The sequence below is a fragment of the Leptinotarsa decemlineata genome, unplaced genomic scaffold (genome assembly GCF_025532065.1).
Source record: "Leptinotarsa decemlineata unplaced genomic scaffold, Ldec_3_MD MMD2_tig00000505_RagTag_RagTag, whole genome shotgun sequence".
NCBI lineage: Eukaryota > Metazoa > Arthropoda > Insecta > Coleoptera > Chrysomelidae > Leptinotarsa > Leptinotarsa decemlineata.
The window spans coordinates 10,900,609-10,920,340 of NW_027412549.1; the positions used below are offsets into that span (position 1 = coordinate 10,900,609).

General features: G+C 37.5%; 2 protein-coding genes across 2 annotated transcripts in view; one reads left to right on the forward strand and one right to left on the reverse strand.

Annotated features, from left to right (window-relative positions):
- LOC111507722 (juvenile hormone esterase) overlaps positions 1-5,722 on the forward strand; it is a 54,583-nt gene extending 48,861 nt beyond the window's left edge. The window contains 1 exon segment of the mRNA XM_074173922.1: positions 5,019-5,722. Within this exon segment, the coding sequence (XP_074030023.1) occupies positions 5,019-5,208 (190 nt within the window). The 3' untranslated portion in view covers positions 5,209-5,722.
- A 7,715-nt stretch (positions 5,723-13,437) lies between these two features.
- The window catches only part of LOC111515668 (trypsin-3), a 29,973-nt gene continuing 23,678 nt past the window's right edge, over positions 13,438-19,732 (reverse strand). Inside the window, exon 6 of the mRNA XM_074173924.1 lies at positions 13,438-13,794. Within this exon, the coding sequence (XP_074030025.1) occupies positions 13,564-13,794 (231 nt within the window). The 3' untranslated portion in view covers positions 13,438-13,563. The remainder of the gene's footprint in view (positions 13,795-19,732) is intronic.

Genomic DNA, 19,732 nt, shown 5'->3' on the forward strand with positions numbered 1-19,732 from the left:
CTTTTTATTTTCACAAGTCTATTTTTCGCGAGAAAGGTCTATCAGTTAATGTTTCCGTCGTCCTGTACTGTCCGCTGTGCGAAAGTGCGAAAGTTTTATAGTCAACTTCACCGTAATACAAAAATTGTCCACCTAGCCCTCACAAATTTATTTCAAAAAATCCACTTCTGATCACCAATTGTAACGAATTAAAGAATTAACTGTCTTAACAATATTTCACTAACACAACTAATTTATAAACAACACTAACGATTAATTTATCTTCACAGTTAGATTCCTTTCTTTAAACGCACGATTCACTTTCTAAGTACAGACTACTCCCTCTAGGGACGGAAGGCCGGCTTATATAGCAGCAACAATCACTGCAGATCTCTTCTCGTCATTTCGGCACTAATCTAGAATTGTCTTTGCGTTTCGCGATGTGTCATATGTTTGGTGTCTGAGATAACGGTCAGGGCCGGCCTCAGATTCATTACAATATGAATGTCATATTTTGCAGATCGTCTCCATATAACCCTGATTTTTCGAAATACATTATTTTGGCCGCAAACAAAAATTTTCGAAAAGTATAATAATTTCGAGAGATCCTCAGATTTCAAACGACTGAATAGTGAATCTAAATCCTTTTAAAATCAATGTTTACTATTTTATATTTGGAACTTGTGACTTGAAAAGATAACCGAATTGAAGAAATATTTATGATTAATTGCAAGGTAATTCAAAACACATATATGATGGCAACTGTCTGTTCATATTGCTGGCAGAGCAGACTGTTATTAAAATATCAATTTTCATCTTGACATAGTGTTGAATGTCTTCCAAAGAGTAGCAAAAGTAATTAGAGTTCCAAATTAGTCAAGAATACAACCACGCCTTCATCTACAAATAAATATAAATGAGCAACTTCGTCAATGTGATTAGTTTTCAGGCAGAAAACTTAGCGGAAGGCCTGCCAGGATGCTGTCTGTAACACCTCAGTCTACCACAGTCGCGTGATCGCTAAAAAGTTCGTGACGTAAGGTGCAGGGCCTGCCGCGAGGCGTCTGAGACCCTTGACCTATATCTTCTGACATCACAGGTCCGAAGAGTGATTATTACCACCTATGATATTGACGAGATACCGATATTGCCCTTCGCTCCGGGGGATATTGAATCCGTTGTGGGGATTGAAAGTACCAAATATTTTGGAACTATCTATTCCCCACCCTCAGCCTCATACAAGCTTATAAGCCTAATGTAGTTCTTTTCGACCAACAGAGCAAGACGATAATCTTCGTGGAGTTTTCAGCTCCCGGTGAGGCGAATATCGTCAGAAAAGAGAAGGAAAAACGGATGAAATATCAAGAACTCTGCAGTATCTATCCAGACCTCTCTGTTGACATGGTTGTTCTAATTATCTGAATTCTTAGTGGAATTATGTCATCTCCAATCTTAAGATCATGCCCACTTGATGCGTTAAAACAAAAATCTCAGTCACACAAATGCAGAAGGCCGTTAATCATTCTTGACTCATTACTTCTGCTTAGAGCACACGACTCTCAGACCTAATGACCACTCACCCACACCATACTGATTATCGGTTGATAATGCTGGCGCGCCTTCCCGAGCATTGTCGGAGCATTGAGGATAGGGTCCGACCAACTTATCATTCGGTGATGATAATAATAATAACGATAATAATAATATCAAAGCGCCTGGAGTTCGCTTTTCTCAGGTCGAGTGGGCTGGAACGGAAAGTGAGGAATTAATCATGGCTTGCCGGGATGGTGTCTTCAACACCTTAGTCTACCGCAGTCGCGTGATGCAGGGCCTGCCGCGAGGCGCCCGAGACCCTAATGCACTTGCTATCAGTATGTCCAGCATATGCGGTCTCGGCCTATATCAATTAACATAACGCGGCCCTATGAGTGCTATATTACCATCAACGGCATTCTCATGGTATTGACGAGACACCGGTGTTGCCCTACGCTCCGGGGCATATTGAATCCGTTGTGGAGAACGAGAACTGCCGAATGTATTGGAACTACTCGTTTCCCACCCTCAGGCTCATACAAGCTAATAAGCCTGATGTAGTCCTTCTCGACCACCGGAGCAAAAAGATATTTGTAGTGGAGTTTTCAGCTCCTCTCGAATCTTAAAATCATACCGGCTTACCGCATTAGGGCAGAAATCTTAGCCGCACAGATGCAGAAGGCTGCCACTCTCGACTCACTGCGCTTGCTCAGGGCACATGATTCTCTGACTCAATGCCCACGGTGTGGGGAGTGGTCATTGGTTGATAATGCTGGCGCTCCCTCCCGAATGTATCAGGGGATAGGGCCTGACCAGCGCATAATTCGGTAAAAAATAATAATAATAATAAATAACTGTTTCGAAAGGTTACTCAGTACAAGATGAACGAACCTAACCTAACAAATGGCAGACTCCAACATCTGCATATGGTAAGTCAGAGTACAGATTCATTTTCCATTCAACCAGCAACTCATATTAATTCAAAATATTTTGCAATCATATTCGAAATAATAAAGAAAAGAAGAGAAGAAAGGAAAGGGAGGTGACACTTGAGAATTTTATCCTTTGATTTATTCTCCAAGAAATTTGATATGATTGAAGAGTTTCAATGATCATTTAGATAATTTCGGTATTATCCGCATATTTATTGTAAATGAATATGAAATATAGGTATCAACTGATTAATGTCATAAAAGTAAAGAACCGAATTGAATCATATACTAGGGGGGTCTGAAAAGTTTCCAGCCTAACGAATACAACACATTTTCTCTTTTTTTTTTCATTTTTCAACATGGTCTCATTTTACCGCCAGACACTTCTCCCAGCAATGCTTCCGTCTGTGTAACCCGTCCAAATAGAACTCAGCGGTTTCTTTGCAAAATAATTGTTCACGAAGGTGATTGCCTCTTCATTTGACGAAAATATCTGTCATCCGAGCGCAATTTCCAGGTAAGGAAACAAAAAGATTTCGCTAGGGGCTAGATCCGGTGAGAAATTCGGATGGTCAAGCAGTTAAAATCGTAATTCGTGGATTTTCGCTATGGCAACCGCAAAGGTGTGAGACGAAGCGTTGTCTTGGTAACACAGGATTTTTGTTCTGCAAATATCGGTGTTTTTCCACAAGTGTTGCCCACTGTTTGTCAAGTAATGATGCGTAATATGCTCCTGTAGCGGTTGTTTCGTTCTCAAGATAATATATTGAAATAACCCCATGACTATCCCAAAAAACAGTCACCATCACTGTCCCAGCCAAAGAAACAGTTTCAGTTTTCTTTGAAGCCGGTTCCCCCTTTGCAGTCCACTGTTTGAACTGCTTTTTTGTTTCAGGCATATGATTGGTGTATCCAAGTTTCATTTACAGTAATCAATCGGCGCCATAACTCAAATTTATCGCGCTTAAGCTGCGCCAACAGAGCGTTGAAAATGTTCATTCGATTACGTTGATGGTCTAACATGGGCAAACGCGACACCCAACGCGCGGACAGTTTTCTCATACCTAAATATTGATTACATATGTGACAAACCCATTCTTTTGACATGTTCCTAGCCTCTGCTATCTTTCTCACTTAAATTCGGCTGTCGTCTAGCACGATTTGATGAGCTTTTGCGATGTTTTCGTCGGTAGTTGCAGTTTTTGGACGTCCCGAACGTTCACTGTCTCCCAAGCTCTTACAGCCACGTTCAAATTCAGCTGGCCAAAATTTCGCTGTGGTAAATGATGGTGCAGAGTCCCCATACACAGAATCGAGCTCATCTTTGATTTGCGTGGGCGTATTTCCTTTCAAAGGCAAATATTCAATGACAGTTCGTTACTCGATTTTGTCCATTCTCATAAAAACACTCACATCAACTCACTCAAACTACTGTTACATAACAACTGCGCATCCAAAATGTCTCAAACTTTGGTGAGTACCCATCAACAGATGAACAACGAAATTCACTATTCATTCAGGAGTGCTGCTATCTTCATAGTGAGATCAAAAACGTTTTAGACCACCTTCGTATCTCTTCAGATTTTTGTTGAAACTGGATGGTAGTAGTGATTTAAATTTGATGGTTAGCCTGCGATGTTATTAAAGAAGCCTTGAAAAAAAAAATTCTGTTTAGGTGCAGACCCAAATTTATCGGTTCTGAAACACACTTTAGCGAATGAGTGAGCAGTAAATATGTAGTAGATATCCTATAAGGTGATATCATCCATGTTCAGTCACTCAAATTATCCCAAGTTTTAAGACACATTCTCACGTTTCCTTACGTCTGTGAGGAGAAGTATCATGCATGAATTCTGTAGTTTTTGAAATACCCGTCAGATTTCAAGAGTCATAGACCATTAGCTGCATCTGCATAATCTGGGATAATACCAGTGCAACACAGAGTAAAATTCTATGTTTTTCTTTAAAGATTTCCACCCGAGTATACTAGTTTAAGATTCATATAACCCTTTGGTAATTGAACCCCATCGATGGAAATGGTAATCAATTCGCTAAAACGATTTTTTGCAGTTAGCATATCGAAGAGCATGACGTAACATTCAGATCCATTTACAGAGAGACAATATTCAGTTGATTTAGCTTTCAGAGAGGGCAGATCATAACTTATTTGATCGAGCACGGTATTGAATGAATTTTCATTGAACTTCCATGAGTCGAAATGTGTCACAATTGTGCCTAAGTTATATATTTGTTAGTTGTTGGTTGTTGATGTCTGCTTCGTAGTTCATTCGGGTAGACTTCATTCAAATATTGCTGTCCACAGATAAATTTCAGAGATACCACAATAATCGCCAGATACTCAGCCACTACTCCAATCTAGTTTATAGTTTAGTTTGATGATGATAATTATATTGAGTACTTATCATATAGCACATAATGATGTTCAGTATCTATTATCAATCAAATATTAGAAGAATGTTGGCGTCTTGTAAATTCATGTAAAAATCTCACGAATAGATCAAAACTAATGTTTTTCTGAAAGTGTTGCATTTCATCATTAGTAATAATTCGCAGGAACCCCACACCAACAGAGGATGATCTATTACAACGAACGGTTTGGCCAACTGTGACATCAGCAAGGAATATTACGTACCTTGAGATAGGAAGTGAACTGTCACTGAAACAAAATTACCGACAAAAGGATATGCAGTTTTGGGATCAACTCTATTACAACTACGGACACGCACCATATATGACCTATTGAAATCTTGTACTGCATATTGGTGTCATTCCTAGACATCATGATCATCCCAGCCAGCCGTAGTGAAAATTGGCGTTTGTTGATGAAACATCGCTAAAGTAAATGTTGCCATATCAATTTGTAGTCTGCGTTGTGAATATAATAGTTCTAATGTGATATTAAGAGTATTTAAGGTTCGATATATCAGTATTTTCAAATTAGAATATGATTATTTAATTTATTAGCATCTTTTTTCTCATGTAGGTAATAAAATCATCTGAAATTGTGAAAAGTTCTGAAAAAACACTGTCCCCACACACTAGAAATGTAACACTTTTCTTGGCTCGCAATTCACCAACCAAGTTGATGGCATCAAGAGATGATCTGAATGATTATTAATTCGACCACTAAGAAAAGTATCACACTTCTAATATGTAGAGAAAATATTTTCGTGGATTGATGTTTTCTTCTTCCTGTATGTGAAACATTAGTTTGATCGATTTTCAGAGTCATTGAAATATATTATTTCGAAAACTAGCTCCAGCGTATTTCTTTGAGTAACCCCGATTTGAATGTTATAATTTTTTTCGCAAATTTAATTTTCAATATTTTATTTTGAATATTCCAAATAACGTATTTGATACTATCCACCTCAATTGTAATGCCTTGAAGGGAATTTAAACACCATTATATTTACCTCGGCAAAATTTAATAGTAATGCTGTGCGAGTAAACGAAATGATTTTATATTTGAAACAATCGAGAAAACGTATATTACAGACATTCAAAGTATTTCAATCATCAAACATATTCAGAAACCAGTTGAAACACTTGAATCGTCACTGGGAAATTCAAGATACCACTAAAAAACAGAGGAGTGAGTGACTATGAAACCGGATTTTCATCATATAGTTTTTTTTTCGAAGACGCTTCCCAACCTTCTATTGGTGTACTCAGTATTCACAGACTAATTCTGGAAATAATAAATCATCCGTAGCGGAGCTACGTCTACTTTGGCACTTTTTTGGGCATGTGATTTCCGATAATGAAGTTTGAGATTGTTATTGGCAATTCTACGATTGAATCAACTTTTTTGTCACTGTTATGCGGTGTTTGTGTTTGCCATTCCAGTACAGTAATTGTACCAAGATACATTGATATTTCATTCGCAAGCGATATTTCAAAGGAGATGTAAAATTATTCCACTCAGAATTATGGTTTTCTGAATAATTTCTTCTACTTCTTAGCGAGATTCACAACAACCTTGAAATTCTTAATATTTGAATACTCCAATATATCACCAGAGACCGCTTCAATGATCAAAAATTAATTATGGGGTGGGTGAGGGCAATAATTTTTTCTGATTTCCAATAAAATTTATTTGATCATATCTTGGAAAATGTATGTTTTATGTATAGTACACCCCCGATTGGAAAGCTTCCCGAAGTGTAGAGCCTATCAAATATAAAACAGCCAATCGGTAAAAAACAAATTTCATAAATACAAATTTGTTCACAATGAAGACATTTGAATATTATGATTCAAGATTTCGACGAACGTGGATAGCCGCGAAGTTAGTCAAGAATGCGGCGTCCTCTTGGTCTCCCATTTTATAGGATCAGGAACTGCGTTTCTTCGAATGTTCTAGAAAAACCTTGGAAATGTGCTGAATATGCTGAGTCATTTCCTGGGTAACTGCGTAGTGGCTGATGCAATACTTTGTTATTGTGGTGCAATTCATAGACGAAGGGTGAATTGATTTTTCTAATATAACATATTCAACCTGCTAATATAATACAGTTTCACTAGTTCGGACTTCCATTGTCAAATATGAAATAATATGATTTGCAATCTCTGAAAGAACAAATAAAATTATAAATTGATGGATGTAGCCCTTACTACTTGGTAGGAAATCATAATGAAGAAAAGAGAAATGAAACTTTTTATGTTTTTCACCACTTTTATTTGTAACTAACGTTACTGCAGTTTGAAAATGTCCGTATAGGACGATCCTGCAGTAACGTTAGTTATAAATGAAAGTGGTAAAAAACATAGAAAATAACATTATTATTCAGAATGAATAGCCAAAAATAACAATTATATCAAGCAATAAACCATGAATTGAAATTGTAATAAAATCAAAATTAACAAAAAGGAATTTGAAAATTGAAAAGTTGCTCCACTTGAAGTACCTTGCTTTGTTAACATTTCAATTTTTCATTTCATTTGTAATTAAATTTGACGGTTTGAGGCTCAATATAATTGTTATTTTGAGATATTCATTTCAATTTCATTTGTTTTTTCAGAGATGTCAAATCATATTATACCATATTAGACACTGGAAGTCCGAACTAGTGCAATAGGCGAATCGACTCATAATGAATTGCTGAGCACTGTTACTATGGAAGGAATACCTAACTGAAACTAAATCAACTAATCACTACCTAGCATAAAACAAAGTCGCTTTCCGCTGTATGCTTAGATCTTTGAAACTATGCAACGGATTTTGATGTGGGTATTTTAATAGAAAGTGATTCAAGACGAAGGTTTATAAGTATATAACATGCATAATGTAGTAGAAAAACACTGATCATTTCGAAGGTTTCTAATGTGATGTAAACACATTTTTGCGCTTATATTGCAAAAGCTGGCGGAGCACCACAAGATTGAAAAATGTACTACAGTATTGTACACCTTAAAAAAGTCTACAAAAAGTCTGCGATGGTATATGTCTATCTCTCAACCCGGTGACATAGTTCGCGATTTCTGAGCGGTTTTTTTCAGCGCGGTTTCCGAGCGGTTTTTTATTTTTATGCCAACACCTACATTTGAATGGAATATGACTGTGTTTGCGATTTTTAACAGCGGCGATTTCTTACAGCCGACCGGTCATCGGATTCCGAGCGACATACGGCAGGCAAAGGCGACCAAGTAGAAAGAGAACCCAAATAGCCGCAAATAGCCAACACTGTTGGCTATTTGCGAGCGGTTTTTCAGTTGCGAGCGTGGAAGTGAAAACTTTGATTCGTGGCGTAGAAAATCACCCTTGTTTGTGGGACAAAAGCGAGTATGTACTACAAATATATATTTTGATTTGATTTATTTTTCAGTTTCCCATACGATATTTGTTGATCATGTCTACCGCTAGAAGAAATATGTGATCAATACAATATTTTATAAACTTGAACTAACCTCAATGTAACAGTAAGCCTCTCTGCAACTCTGATAGGTACTCTTCAAGTGCAATTTTTCTGTAGCGAAGGTCGAACAATTGCCACAAGTTCATCGAACCACTTTATGGACATTAGCTGATAGGTAAAAAACTCTTTTGGTGGTACGAGTGTACGTTGTACCCCTTTGGGTGGCGTCTCCTGCTTCCAAAGCGCAAAGAGATACCATCATTTGATGGTAGTATCCAGCAGCAGCAGCAGGCTTCAAGATGGTTGCTTTGAAGGCTCGAACGACACTAGAGGACGACAAGGGAATATTTCCCCTCCAGTCAGAAACTCGGACTGCCAGGAAATTGCTCGGAAATCGTGAACACTGTCAGGTACTAAAGCAGTACGATGAAATGATGATTGCCTACTTCCAGGCCTAATTATTTCGGTAATCGATCATTTTATTTAGTTGTTCGATGATAGGTGTGAACTCGTGATTTTTAGAAACTTCTGTACAAATTTCGACTGGGTTTCTCATTTGGCACAGATAAGGGTGCATCACCTCTCCTAAATTGTACACAAATTTGAATTCATTTATTAATTTCCCACAAAAATACCAATAATTCGAACCCCGTACTCCCAACGAAACTGACCAACAGTCGTTCCGTTACAGTACTCACTGGAGCGATTTTTACCCAGCAATTTCGGCTCGGAAACCGCGCTGGAAAAAAACCGCTCGGAAATTGCGAAGTATGTCGCCGGTCTCAGGGATAATCCACAGTAACCAATGTTTTATTCTCGAGAAATAATGGTACGAATCGATTTCAAGCAATACAGCATCAATCCTCATCCAATAAAGTACCTTCAATACATTGTGCAATATGGTCCTTTACAGCATTTAATTCGAATAAATATTTTCGAAGATACTACGAATTTAAAATGCAGCTGGTGTCGTGAAACAAAACTGTTTGCTTTGTTTCCCGAGCCTCAGTGCAAGCTCCGCTCACTCTGAGGAAACTTGGAAAATTATGCTTTCATGATATTTTCAGCTTAGTATAGGTTACTCTGCATTGAAATATCATCTCCTGAGTGTTAGGAAATCTTTTGCAAGATTAATAGCATTCGTTTATTTTACATTAGGCGAAACCGGTCAGTTTCATGGAAATGCCGTTTTCACTTAGCTAGATAGGGAAATCGTGTTTTCTTCTAAGAGACATCGATAGAACTTTTAATTAGCTTTCGTTTGATACCAGAACGATTTCTGTAGCGTGTCTGGTTCAGATTTTATTTAGATTTTAGTCAGATTTCGAATTTGAAGTACCGGAGGAATCAATCCCGGTCGCTTCTAACGAAATCTTGGACTTAGAATTTCAAATGCATTTCACAGCCAAAAGTAATAGAAGGAATAGAGATATCGAAAAAATTTCATCAATAGTTTCGTTTCGAATTGTTGAATACTATTCGAATATGAAGTTGAATTTTTTCAGAGAAAAAGTTGAATAATCGCTAATTTCCGTTAAAATCCCGTTAGGCAAGTTGTTTGTTTGCAACGATCTTCGCCTCAGGGCATACTCACCCCACCGGCTAGCAGGTTTCTGATTGGCTGGAAGGAATGGTGTGATTGTTGACTTTCTCATGCATCGATATGGATGTGATTTTTTGAGGTCTGTGATTGGGCGATTAGAGTTCGTCCGCGAATGTATAAATATGCAGAGTTTTGCATTCTTCGTTCAGATACTTTTCAGATCGAGATTACGTTACATTGAGATTCGAAAAGACTTCTTATTGCGATTATTTGACTGGCGATTGATACACTATTCTTTGGCGAGCATTTGAAAGCGATTGCATTATTGGATTGTTGGATATTCTGAGGAATAATTCAAAGGAATTCATTGCGATTTGTTAGTTCTTTTTAGAACTGGGAGAATTCGACGTTTTTATTAGTTCTTATTAGAACTAAACAGGAATTCGTAAATACTAATATAATTTTTCCGATTTCAGGTGGTTTTTGAGTCAAATAGAATTCGTATAATTTCTCTGGCTCTTTTCAGACCCAAATAGAGAAATACTTTCTTCGTTTTAGGGTTCATCGAATGAATTCGTAGTCTCGGGTTCTTTTCAGAACTGTTAAGAGACACTTAAGGATAGGAGTAAAAAGTCAATAGGACTTAGTTCAGGATAGTGAGGATTTTCTGGAGGATTTTAGATTCGGGTTAGGATTTTTCAAAAAGAATTCGTACTCTGGTCCTTTTCAGGACTTAACAGAGATAGTTTTCGATAGGGATTTTCAGGAGGATTTTCTAGGAGTTGTTATAGGAATTCCCTCCGTATTCCGACGCCGTGGTGGTTTGACGTGAGCAGACTTGGAGGTGCTGCGTTCCCAGAGTCAAGTGGACTCAGATCTGGTCGGATTGGTGGCCGGAATTTTTTTTGTTCCAGAGCACGGTTCCTTACGCCACGCCAGGGGAAGCAGTCCAAAATCCTACAAAGGAAGAGTAGGTCTCCACTAAAGTTGTCCGGGCTCAGTCCACCCGATCACCTAGCGGTGTTAAACGATCGAGGTGTTTAGAGCTTAAATTCGGAGGAGTCAAGCCATCATTAGACTAGCCTCTGGGCTGTCGACTCAACGTTACCGTTGGGACCCTCCAGGACTACGATACCTCTTTTCCAAACTTCCTGCGGACGGCCCTCATCCTAGGGTGCGGTTCAACAGTTAGGCTCCTTGATCCTTATTATTTAGCTCAGTTCACTCTGTAGGCCTTGTTAGGGAACTTAGCTTTCGCGAACAAGAGTGAACTTAGAATATTTAGCTTTCCGTGAATCCTTCCCTCTGTCTATCTCCAAGCCAGAGTCATATTAGGGAATTTTTCACAAACCGAACATGCAGACTAGGGCACAACACGCGCGAGCGCAACTCGCAAACGTTACGACGGTGCAACAGCGCGAGGTCACACCCTTCGACCAAACTTTCGAAAATTCAGACACTTTTAATCGCCTGAGTGCGATTTCTACAGAGATGCAGCAAATCCCCCAGGAATCTGTGTTCAGAGGACACAGTATTCCACGAACTCCGGCGGAGATGGCTAGTCTGAGGCTGTCTTCCGCCAGACGTCTCAGTTTTGAACAAGAGGACGTAAGTCCCTCTACCGTGGTCGCAGAGCGACAAAACCTTGGCACCTTCGGCACGTCTGTGAGTCGTTTAGATAGAACCGAATTGTCACAAAGGACTCAGTCCTCAACTCGCGTTAATACACCGGCATTTCAATCTGTGTTAAACCGAATTAGGGATTCTAAAACCCCAAAGACGACAAACATCCACAACTTGTTCGAAGAGAACGAAGAGGCTGAAGATAGGCCACAAAGTGCACCTCAATTGGAGTACCGCACAGAAAGACAAAGGAAAGTCGAATATTATATGCCGAGATTGGCGCAATCAGAATGTCGAGATACGACACAAATACCTCCTAGAATGAGAGCTGTGCCTGTGCAGATGCCGAGATGGCAAAGACAGGAAGTGTTTCCAACTTATTTGGAAACACCACGCGTTGAGATACACAGGGTGTACAGCCATCCTGTGTTGCATGAAACCCAATACACAACACCATTGTTGGCTACGAACAAGAGTGACTGCTCAAGGAGAAACGGACAAGAAGTCCAGAACCTAAGAAGGATGGAGGTTAGATCTGGTCGATTAGACTTAGATCTGGATCGCCGGCGGGCGTTAAACGTAGAAAGGCTGTCCGAAACACAGGGTGTTTCGGAAGCAAGGGAGACATCTTCAGATCGCCGGCGGGCGTTAAACGTAGAAAGAGAGTGGAGATTTGGTCTAGAGGACGCAAATCTGGGTCGCCGGCGGGCGTTAAACGCAGAAGAGGAAAGAGGTCAAGCAAACGAAGAGGTCGTTCAACGCCAGGCGTTGCGACGCCTACAGGGACAAACCCTTAGCGGTTTGGTAGGCGAATGGGTAGAGCCACGCGCAGGAGCGTCGCTCTGCTCAGAGAAATGCACGTCTGACGGCCCAGCGGAGCTGGGGGGTGGTGAAAGTCAGGGGGGTGTCTCGAAGCAGTTTGGAGCTTGGGGAGACCCTCATGGCGGGACAGGTGTGCCACATCATCAAGAGTTTGACCAAGTACCTGTGTCGAGAAGAGTAGAGCTACGCCAGGCACAGGACCAGCCTCACGTCGCACTCGGACAGAGTCTGGGTCCCGAAATCCTGGGACTCAGGTCCGGGAGGCCAGGTGGCCGTTGCGGCGTCCTGAATACGCGGAAGCGGATGTCGGAGCGCATGCGCACGCCACCGCAAGCACCCGCGCTATTAAAAGAGGACACTGGGGGGCCAGCGGCGCGTGCCTGTAACCAGCGCTTTCCTGTCGCCTTGTAGCAATTTCATGATTAGCAGCGATCACACGCGTTAATATATATATTTCATATCAGCATTGCACCCGTGCGGAGCCGGGGCGTGTTGGCTTTGTCTCCGCTCGGAATAGCAGAATAACTATTAATATTTCAACAATTGAAATAAAATCAAGATCAAACAAATTGACAACGTTCAGTTTGTTATATTAGGATAGTTGCATGGTGCGCGTAAAAGATAACTGAGGTTGTGACGTTTATTTTCATGCGCGCATGAGTAATTGTTATGTCATAATAGAAGCAAAGACACCAATATACATCACAGTATTTTATGACAAGAGATGATCAATTTTTTCACAACGAAGCTGTATGCAATCAGACAGCGGAATATTGCGAATCCATTCCCTGAAAATTGAGAAATCGCTAGAGGGAAGATGTCTTCAGTTTTTGTAGTAGATTTTCGAGTCTGACTCTCGAACTACTGTTCAACTGTTTGAAAGTTAAAATCCACTGACGACTCAGTATATCAATAGTTATCAAATGACAATGAATAGTAGAGATTGCCGTGTATAAAGTTTGTATTTAAAAATATAATTTCTTCTGTTTTCTTGGATCTCAGATCCACAAAGATTATTAGTAGTGAAACCTAACAGTTCTTACCTTGGGATCAGTGCTTCCTACGAGTTATACTTCGTAAACAACCATATAATATATAAAATCACTTTTCATCGCAATTTATGAGACAGTGTTCTAGATTATATATTTTTACTGTGAATTACATGCTATATATACAATTTACAATCCAAAAAGCCTAGAAACATCACTCAGTGGATATATTCTGAAAATTTCATCAAATTAAGTCTACCAAATCACCACTGGAAAAGTAAGCTGAAAAATATTGACAACAAAGTAGACAGTATGCTCCATAATGTATAAGACTTCGTAATTTTAAAATGGACTGAAGCTGAAGAAGAAATTAGATTTTTTGCATATTTGGTACTCTGGAATACTGCCATTTGATTAGTTTCATTACAATTCGCTTGTTTAGTTAACACCCCAATGAGATTATTGCCACACATCAGTGAACTGCCGGTGCTGATCTGCAAAAAAGCATAATTTGGCATTTTAAAAATCAGGCTTTCTTATTTTCTCCACAATCTCACATATTATTTATATTACCATCAACTATATGAGAAAATATTGATTTCAAGGTAATAACTAAAAATTTGTTGAAAAATGAAAAATATTCGGCCGATACTTGATGAAAATATGTATTCAAATATTCAATTATACCTAATTAATACTTGACATAAATTAATACGAAAAAATGATTCATATCAAGGTATGATCACTTGTCACATCAATATCGTTTCTACATACCTTCGAAACGATAATAAAATTATTTTAAATTATTCACTGTCAATCGTTGTGATAGAAAGATCAGCAGACCTCCTTATTATATTTAATATAAGTTGGAGAACAGTCATTACATAAAAAATCATCATAAAAAAACCTTCGAAACACATGAACAAAAATCTTAATATAGATGGTATGTAAGTAAAACGTTTGATAATATTTTTCATTGTAGATCATTTTGACGAAGTTTCGGCCTAGTCTCATTTGCCATCTTCTGGTGATGTCTGGATTTTCAACCTATAAACTACATTGTGAGAACTACTCATCGTCTTCATAAAAAATACGTGAATCGATATTTCCAAATTTTGATGATAATTTTGACTTTGAATCAAAGGAATTCACAAGAGGAATTGACTAGTCCGAACAACGAGAGATACAAAACAAGTACATGTTTTAATACTCGTATGATAAAATGTTTTGGCGTGTCTCCCAATTAATCTATTGTACAGCTTCATATTCGAATTACCATAATAACACTGACTAAATTAGGTGTCATACAATAACCTAATTGTGTTTTCTTCCTCGAATACTCATTTGAGGAATTGTCATTTTGGATAATTCGCGAAATCATATATGATAAAGATAATCAATTCTTATGATGAAGATAATCAATCGTCAATTATTTCAGATCCAAGATCAATATTTCCTGGTAGTAATGATATAATAAAAAAAATGGAAGAATATCAGATTTTTGTTTTTTCTTGAATAACCAAGGAACCGTAAAACAGTTGTCAGATGTTCACAAGTGCCCAGTGTTCTGGTTTCAGACTTTCAAGTGCAGTAATACCCATCCGCGATCGAAAAAAAAATGGGTTTTTTAATAATTCCTTGAATTTCAATATATCAACTTCTCATTGAAGCTTGTCTTGGATATATACTACTGACAACTGAACAGGATGAGTACCCGTTAAATCGTTCATATGTTGTAAATTCCAACGAAGAATCTCAAGGACATCCACAATTCCTGGCATATTTATAAAAGGGGGAAATCGGGTAACAAATGCATCATCAATATGTAAAAGTCTACCAAATTACTAGCATCCATCATTGAAACCGTACCCTGGGAAATTTTAAAAATTGACTTTAACTGTTTCGTGACTCTACGATCTATTTTGTACTCGTTATTAGATCAGTTACGTTTGCACCGCTGGTATATAGCTGAGACACTAGCCTCATGTAACGGTGTTATATGATAGTTAAGAGCAAGTTCTTGAAACAATGCAGTTGACTCTTGATATTGTCTAGCAATAACCACAATATCTTCTTCTTGGAATCAAGCTCTCATTCCATCTCTCAACTCAATGTTATTTTCTTTACTTGCGTTGTGTTTGTATCCTCAATACATTCTTTCCTTTTGAGAGTGTGCTACAACAAGATGCTGATAATTAGTTGAAAAATGACATTTGCCAAATGTATCCAATAGAGTGGGAATACCTTATGCAATACACTATCAGAAGTAATCATTCATTACATGTTCTCTCAAATGAGTTTGTAAAATTTCTTGACTCAGTGATCAGTTTATAACTAAACTCAAGTGAAATCATTAGTCTCTGAGTAGATTAAAGTTGACATGACTCAAATCGTTATCTAATATAAAGCGCAAAGCATGTAAAATGTACTTAGTATAAATATGCTATAGTATGCATTTCATTAGTTCGGACTTCCATAGTCTAATATGATATAAATTGATTTGAAATACCTGAAAAAATCTGTAAAAAATTAAAAAAAGATTAGGTGAAAAAACAATTATATTAAGCGAAAAAACTGAAATGACAATGATATAAAATACAAGCAACAACCAAAAAATCAAAAAGAAAATTAAACTGTTGATACGAGATGAAATTAATAATTATTAACAAGAAATTAAAATTAAAAATTACAAAGATTCACAACCAAGTTAATTCACGACGTTTCGATTGTTGGTATCCACAATCGTCTTCGGGTGATAACTGAACTTATTTCTCCGAGATCTGACTATTTATAGGTCATTCGAGTGCTTTCACCTATCCCCTCTTCCCTATCTCGCTTCATCGGTTTTACCGTAAGTTGACCGTTTGGCGGGAGTTCGTCGTGTTCAATCAATCAATCAATCAATCAAAATATGCTTTATTATCAAAGAATAACATCTTGTTGACGAAGCCTGTATAAATAAGATAAATTAAATTAAATTAAATGAATAACATTTAGATAATTATTTACTTAGTATACATAGTATACGTAGTCACTACTTTATAAAATTGAATTGTTAAAAAGCAATCAGTCACTCATTTAAAATTTAAAATATAACAAACAATAGTAGATATGTGATATCAAAATGTAAAGTTTTGGTATATTTATTATTAGTCTATTATATCTGCATGAAATTCTTCCAAACTATATATGATCTGGTGGTTGATAGAAATATCAGATACTGTGCATTTGAAGGACACTATCTTGGTTTTTAATATATTGAAGGATAAACGGTTTGAGTCGCACCACTCTTTAGCCTTTATTATATCTGAATTGATGACCTGTTGAAGATCGGCTTCCTTATCTTTATGCCATAGTATGGTGGTATCATCGGCGAATTGTGTGAAACTCCCTGAAATGTCAAGCATCGTCAAGTCATTGACATACAGTAAAAACAAAATCGGACCTAAGACTGATGGAACACCACATTGTATATTACGTAAGCTTGACATTGTTTTTGTTTTTACTACTTGTGTGCGGCCAGATAAATATGTCGTAAACCATGAATGTGCCTTATTTCTGAATCCGTAATGGTGAAGCTTCCGCAGCAGTTCACACAGTTCACACAGTCAAAAGCTTTCGATAAATTACAAAACACAGCCGCCGCAACTTCCCCATCATTGATTCCAGTATATATTTCATATAAAAGTGAAAAAATTGCATCATTTGTGTTCTTATTGCACTGAAATCCAAACTGTTTGATGCTCAATATATCACACGCCTGCAAAAAGTCAAACATTCTATTCTTAACGAGTCTTCCGATGATTTTGGCTAACGTAGGAATGAGTGAAATGGGCCTAAAATTCCTAGGAGAGCTAACTTCACCACCTTTATAGATCGGTATGACAATTGATGTTTTGAGAAACTGTGGAAATATGCCTTCTTTGAAGGATCCAGTTATCAGAGATACTAGATGGTTCAGAGCATTATCTGGAAGATTTTCAAAGATCCTAACAGAAATGTCATCAAATCCTGTTGCGGTTTTATTTTTAATTGTATGTAACATTTCTTTCAATTCATCAATTAGTGTCATACAAGATTAGGTTTTCATCAACATTGAAGTTTGCTAGATTTATTAGTGGATCATAAGCTACGGGTATATTTTTTGTCAATTCATCTGCAACTGAAGTATATTACTCATTTAATGTGTTCGGATTCAACTCCAAATCTACTTTCTTTTTGGGTTTTTTTCCTACAAGATCATTTACTATCTTCCAACTCTTGATTGTTGGTGGAACTGTCGACGCGATTTTTATAATAATTTTCCTGTGCTAACTTTATCAACTTTCGATATACTGATCTGTACATATTGTAGTAGTTATGGAAAGAATCTGTATTTGTATATTTTCTGATATAATACAGAGATCTCATATTTCTTGCAGAATTCTTTAATCCTTTTGTAAGCCATTGTTTCTTATGTTTGTTTTTAATCTTTCGAATTGGAAAAGTATAATTGAACATTTCAAGAAGTTCTTTTGTGGAAAACTAAAAATCTTTCTTTTAATGTTGTAGGTGATTCCCAATTCGTTTGCTGACATTTCAAATAGAACCTATCATAGTTGGATATAGTATATAGCCTACCATATTTATATTTTTCACTTTTACATTTTGAATCAAACAGCCTCATGATCAGAGAGACCTGCAGATACAGTCGAACATGTGACTTGATTTGAATCTAAGTTACTGCATATGTAATCTATAGCAGTGCTACTGTATTGTGATTTTCTGGTGTCCGATTTCACATGTACTGTCAAATCAAAAGCAGTCAAGAAGTTAATTAGTGACTGTGTGATATAACTCTCTCTATCATTGAAATTGATATTGAAATCACCTGTTAATATTATTTTGCATTTCATAGGGAGATCGTTCAAAATTGACTACAATTCGTTTATAAGAATATGAGGGTCTGATAACGGTGACCTGAAACGGTGACCTGAAATTCGAATGCTTTTTCTTGTAGTCTATAATCAAATTTGGTGATGTTGGTAAAATGTAATTTATCATTTAAAGAGGTTTTTCCCAGTGTCAAAGTTCCGCCATGAGTTGCTGTTTTTCTACTATATTTCGAAATAACGTTATAGTTTGGTAAATAAATAGGCTCATCATTTTTGAGCCAGTGTTCAGTTGATATTAGTATTTGTGGAAAGTCCAAACTTTCTAGGAATATATACAACTCATCCAATTTATTTCGGAAAGATTGAATGTTCAGTAAAACAATAGACAGCGCGCTGTCACCTAATAATTTAGTTTGTCTAAAAAACGTTTTCGATGGGAAAGTTCTGGTACCTCGATATCGGTTTTGTAGTTTTGTAATTCTTCAAGGAAGGGTATTGGACGTTCTTCGTCAGACGCTGCTACTGGCGAGGATTCGAGGGATGATATCTGTATCAATCCGCTTGATTTAGTGGTTTTCATATGGATTAGTGATTTCCGCAAGGTGTTTCAAATCAATTTATATCATATCATACAATGGAAGTCCGAACTAATAAAATGCACCTAGAAACATTGTCAACTACCTTCAAACAAACACGTTATTGTACAGTGTGTCAATTTTAAATTTTACAATGGGTTATATCTCACGAACGGAAGCTGATATCGATAGTAAGGGGTAGCTAACGTGACATGGAAGAGAACTCACCCCCATCAAACTTCTAGGCCCCACCCACCATAACACAAAAAGTTTGTATTGCAAACCCCTACTTGTGATACATCATTGAAAAGACTATAAAAAATGCTATCCAATGGTATAAATAATAATTGTACATGGTGAATAAATAATTGTGAAACTTTGGCTTAAATGTAATATTTATTGAGGTTTTTGTTGAACTGCAAATTCATTAAAAATGACAATTAAGTAAATGTTCAAAGTGGGTTCCGTTGTTTTGTAAACAAAAATACAGCCTATTTTCAAATTCTGCACGAACTTTGGCAAATGTTGTTCTAGTAATGGCGCGACAAGGTTGCGTAATTCTTTCTCGCAATTCCCCAAGTGACGCAGGTTGAGTTTTATAAACAACTGACTTGAGGTGACCCCACAGAAAAAAGTCAAGTGGCGCCAAGTCTGGTGACCTCGATGGCTACTCAATGGGACCTCTCCTTCCAACCCAGTTGTTCGGATAATTATTATCCAACCAGTGCCTAACTTGAGCTGTATAGTGATTAGGTGCTCCATCTTGTTGGAAGTGCAGCAAATCTTCGTCTACAGCTAGGTTGCCTTGGTCGTTCCTTTGGTTCTCTAATTCATGCACAATTAAAGGTTCGATGGTGTTCTCCAGCATATCGAGATAAATGACGCCACTTAAATTGTCTGGTATGAACAAGAGACCAATTATAGCATCGCCTAATATTCCTGCTCAAACATTCAGTTTTTCAGGAAATTGAGTGTGACCTTGT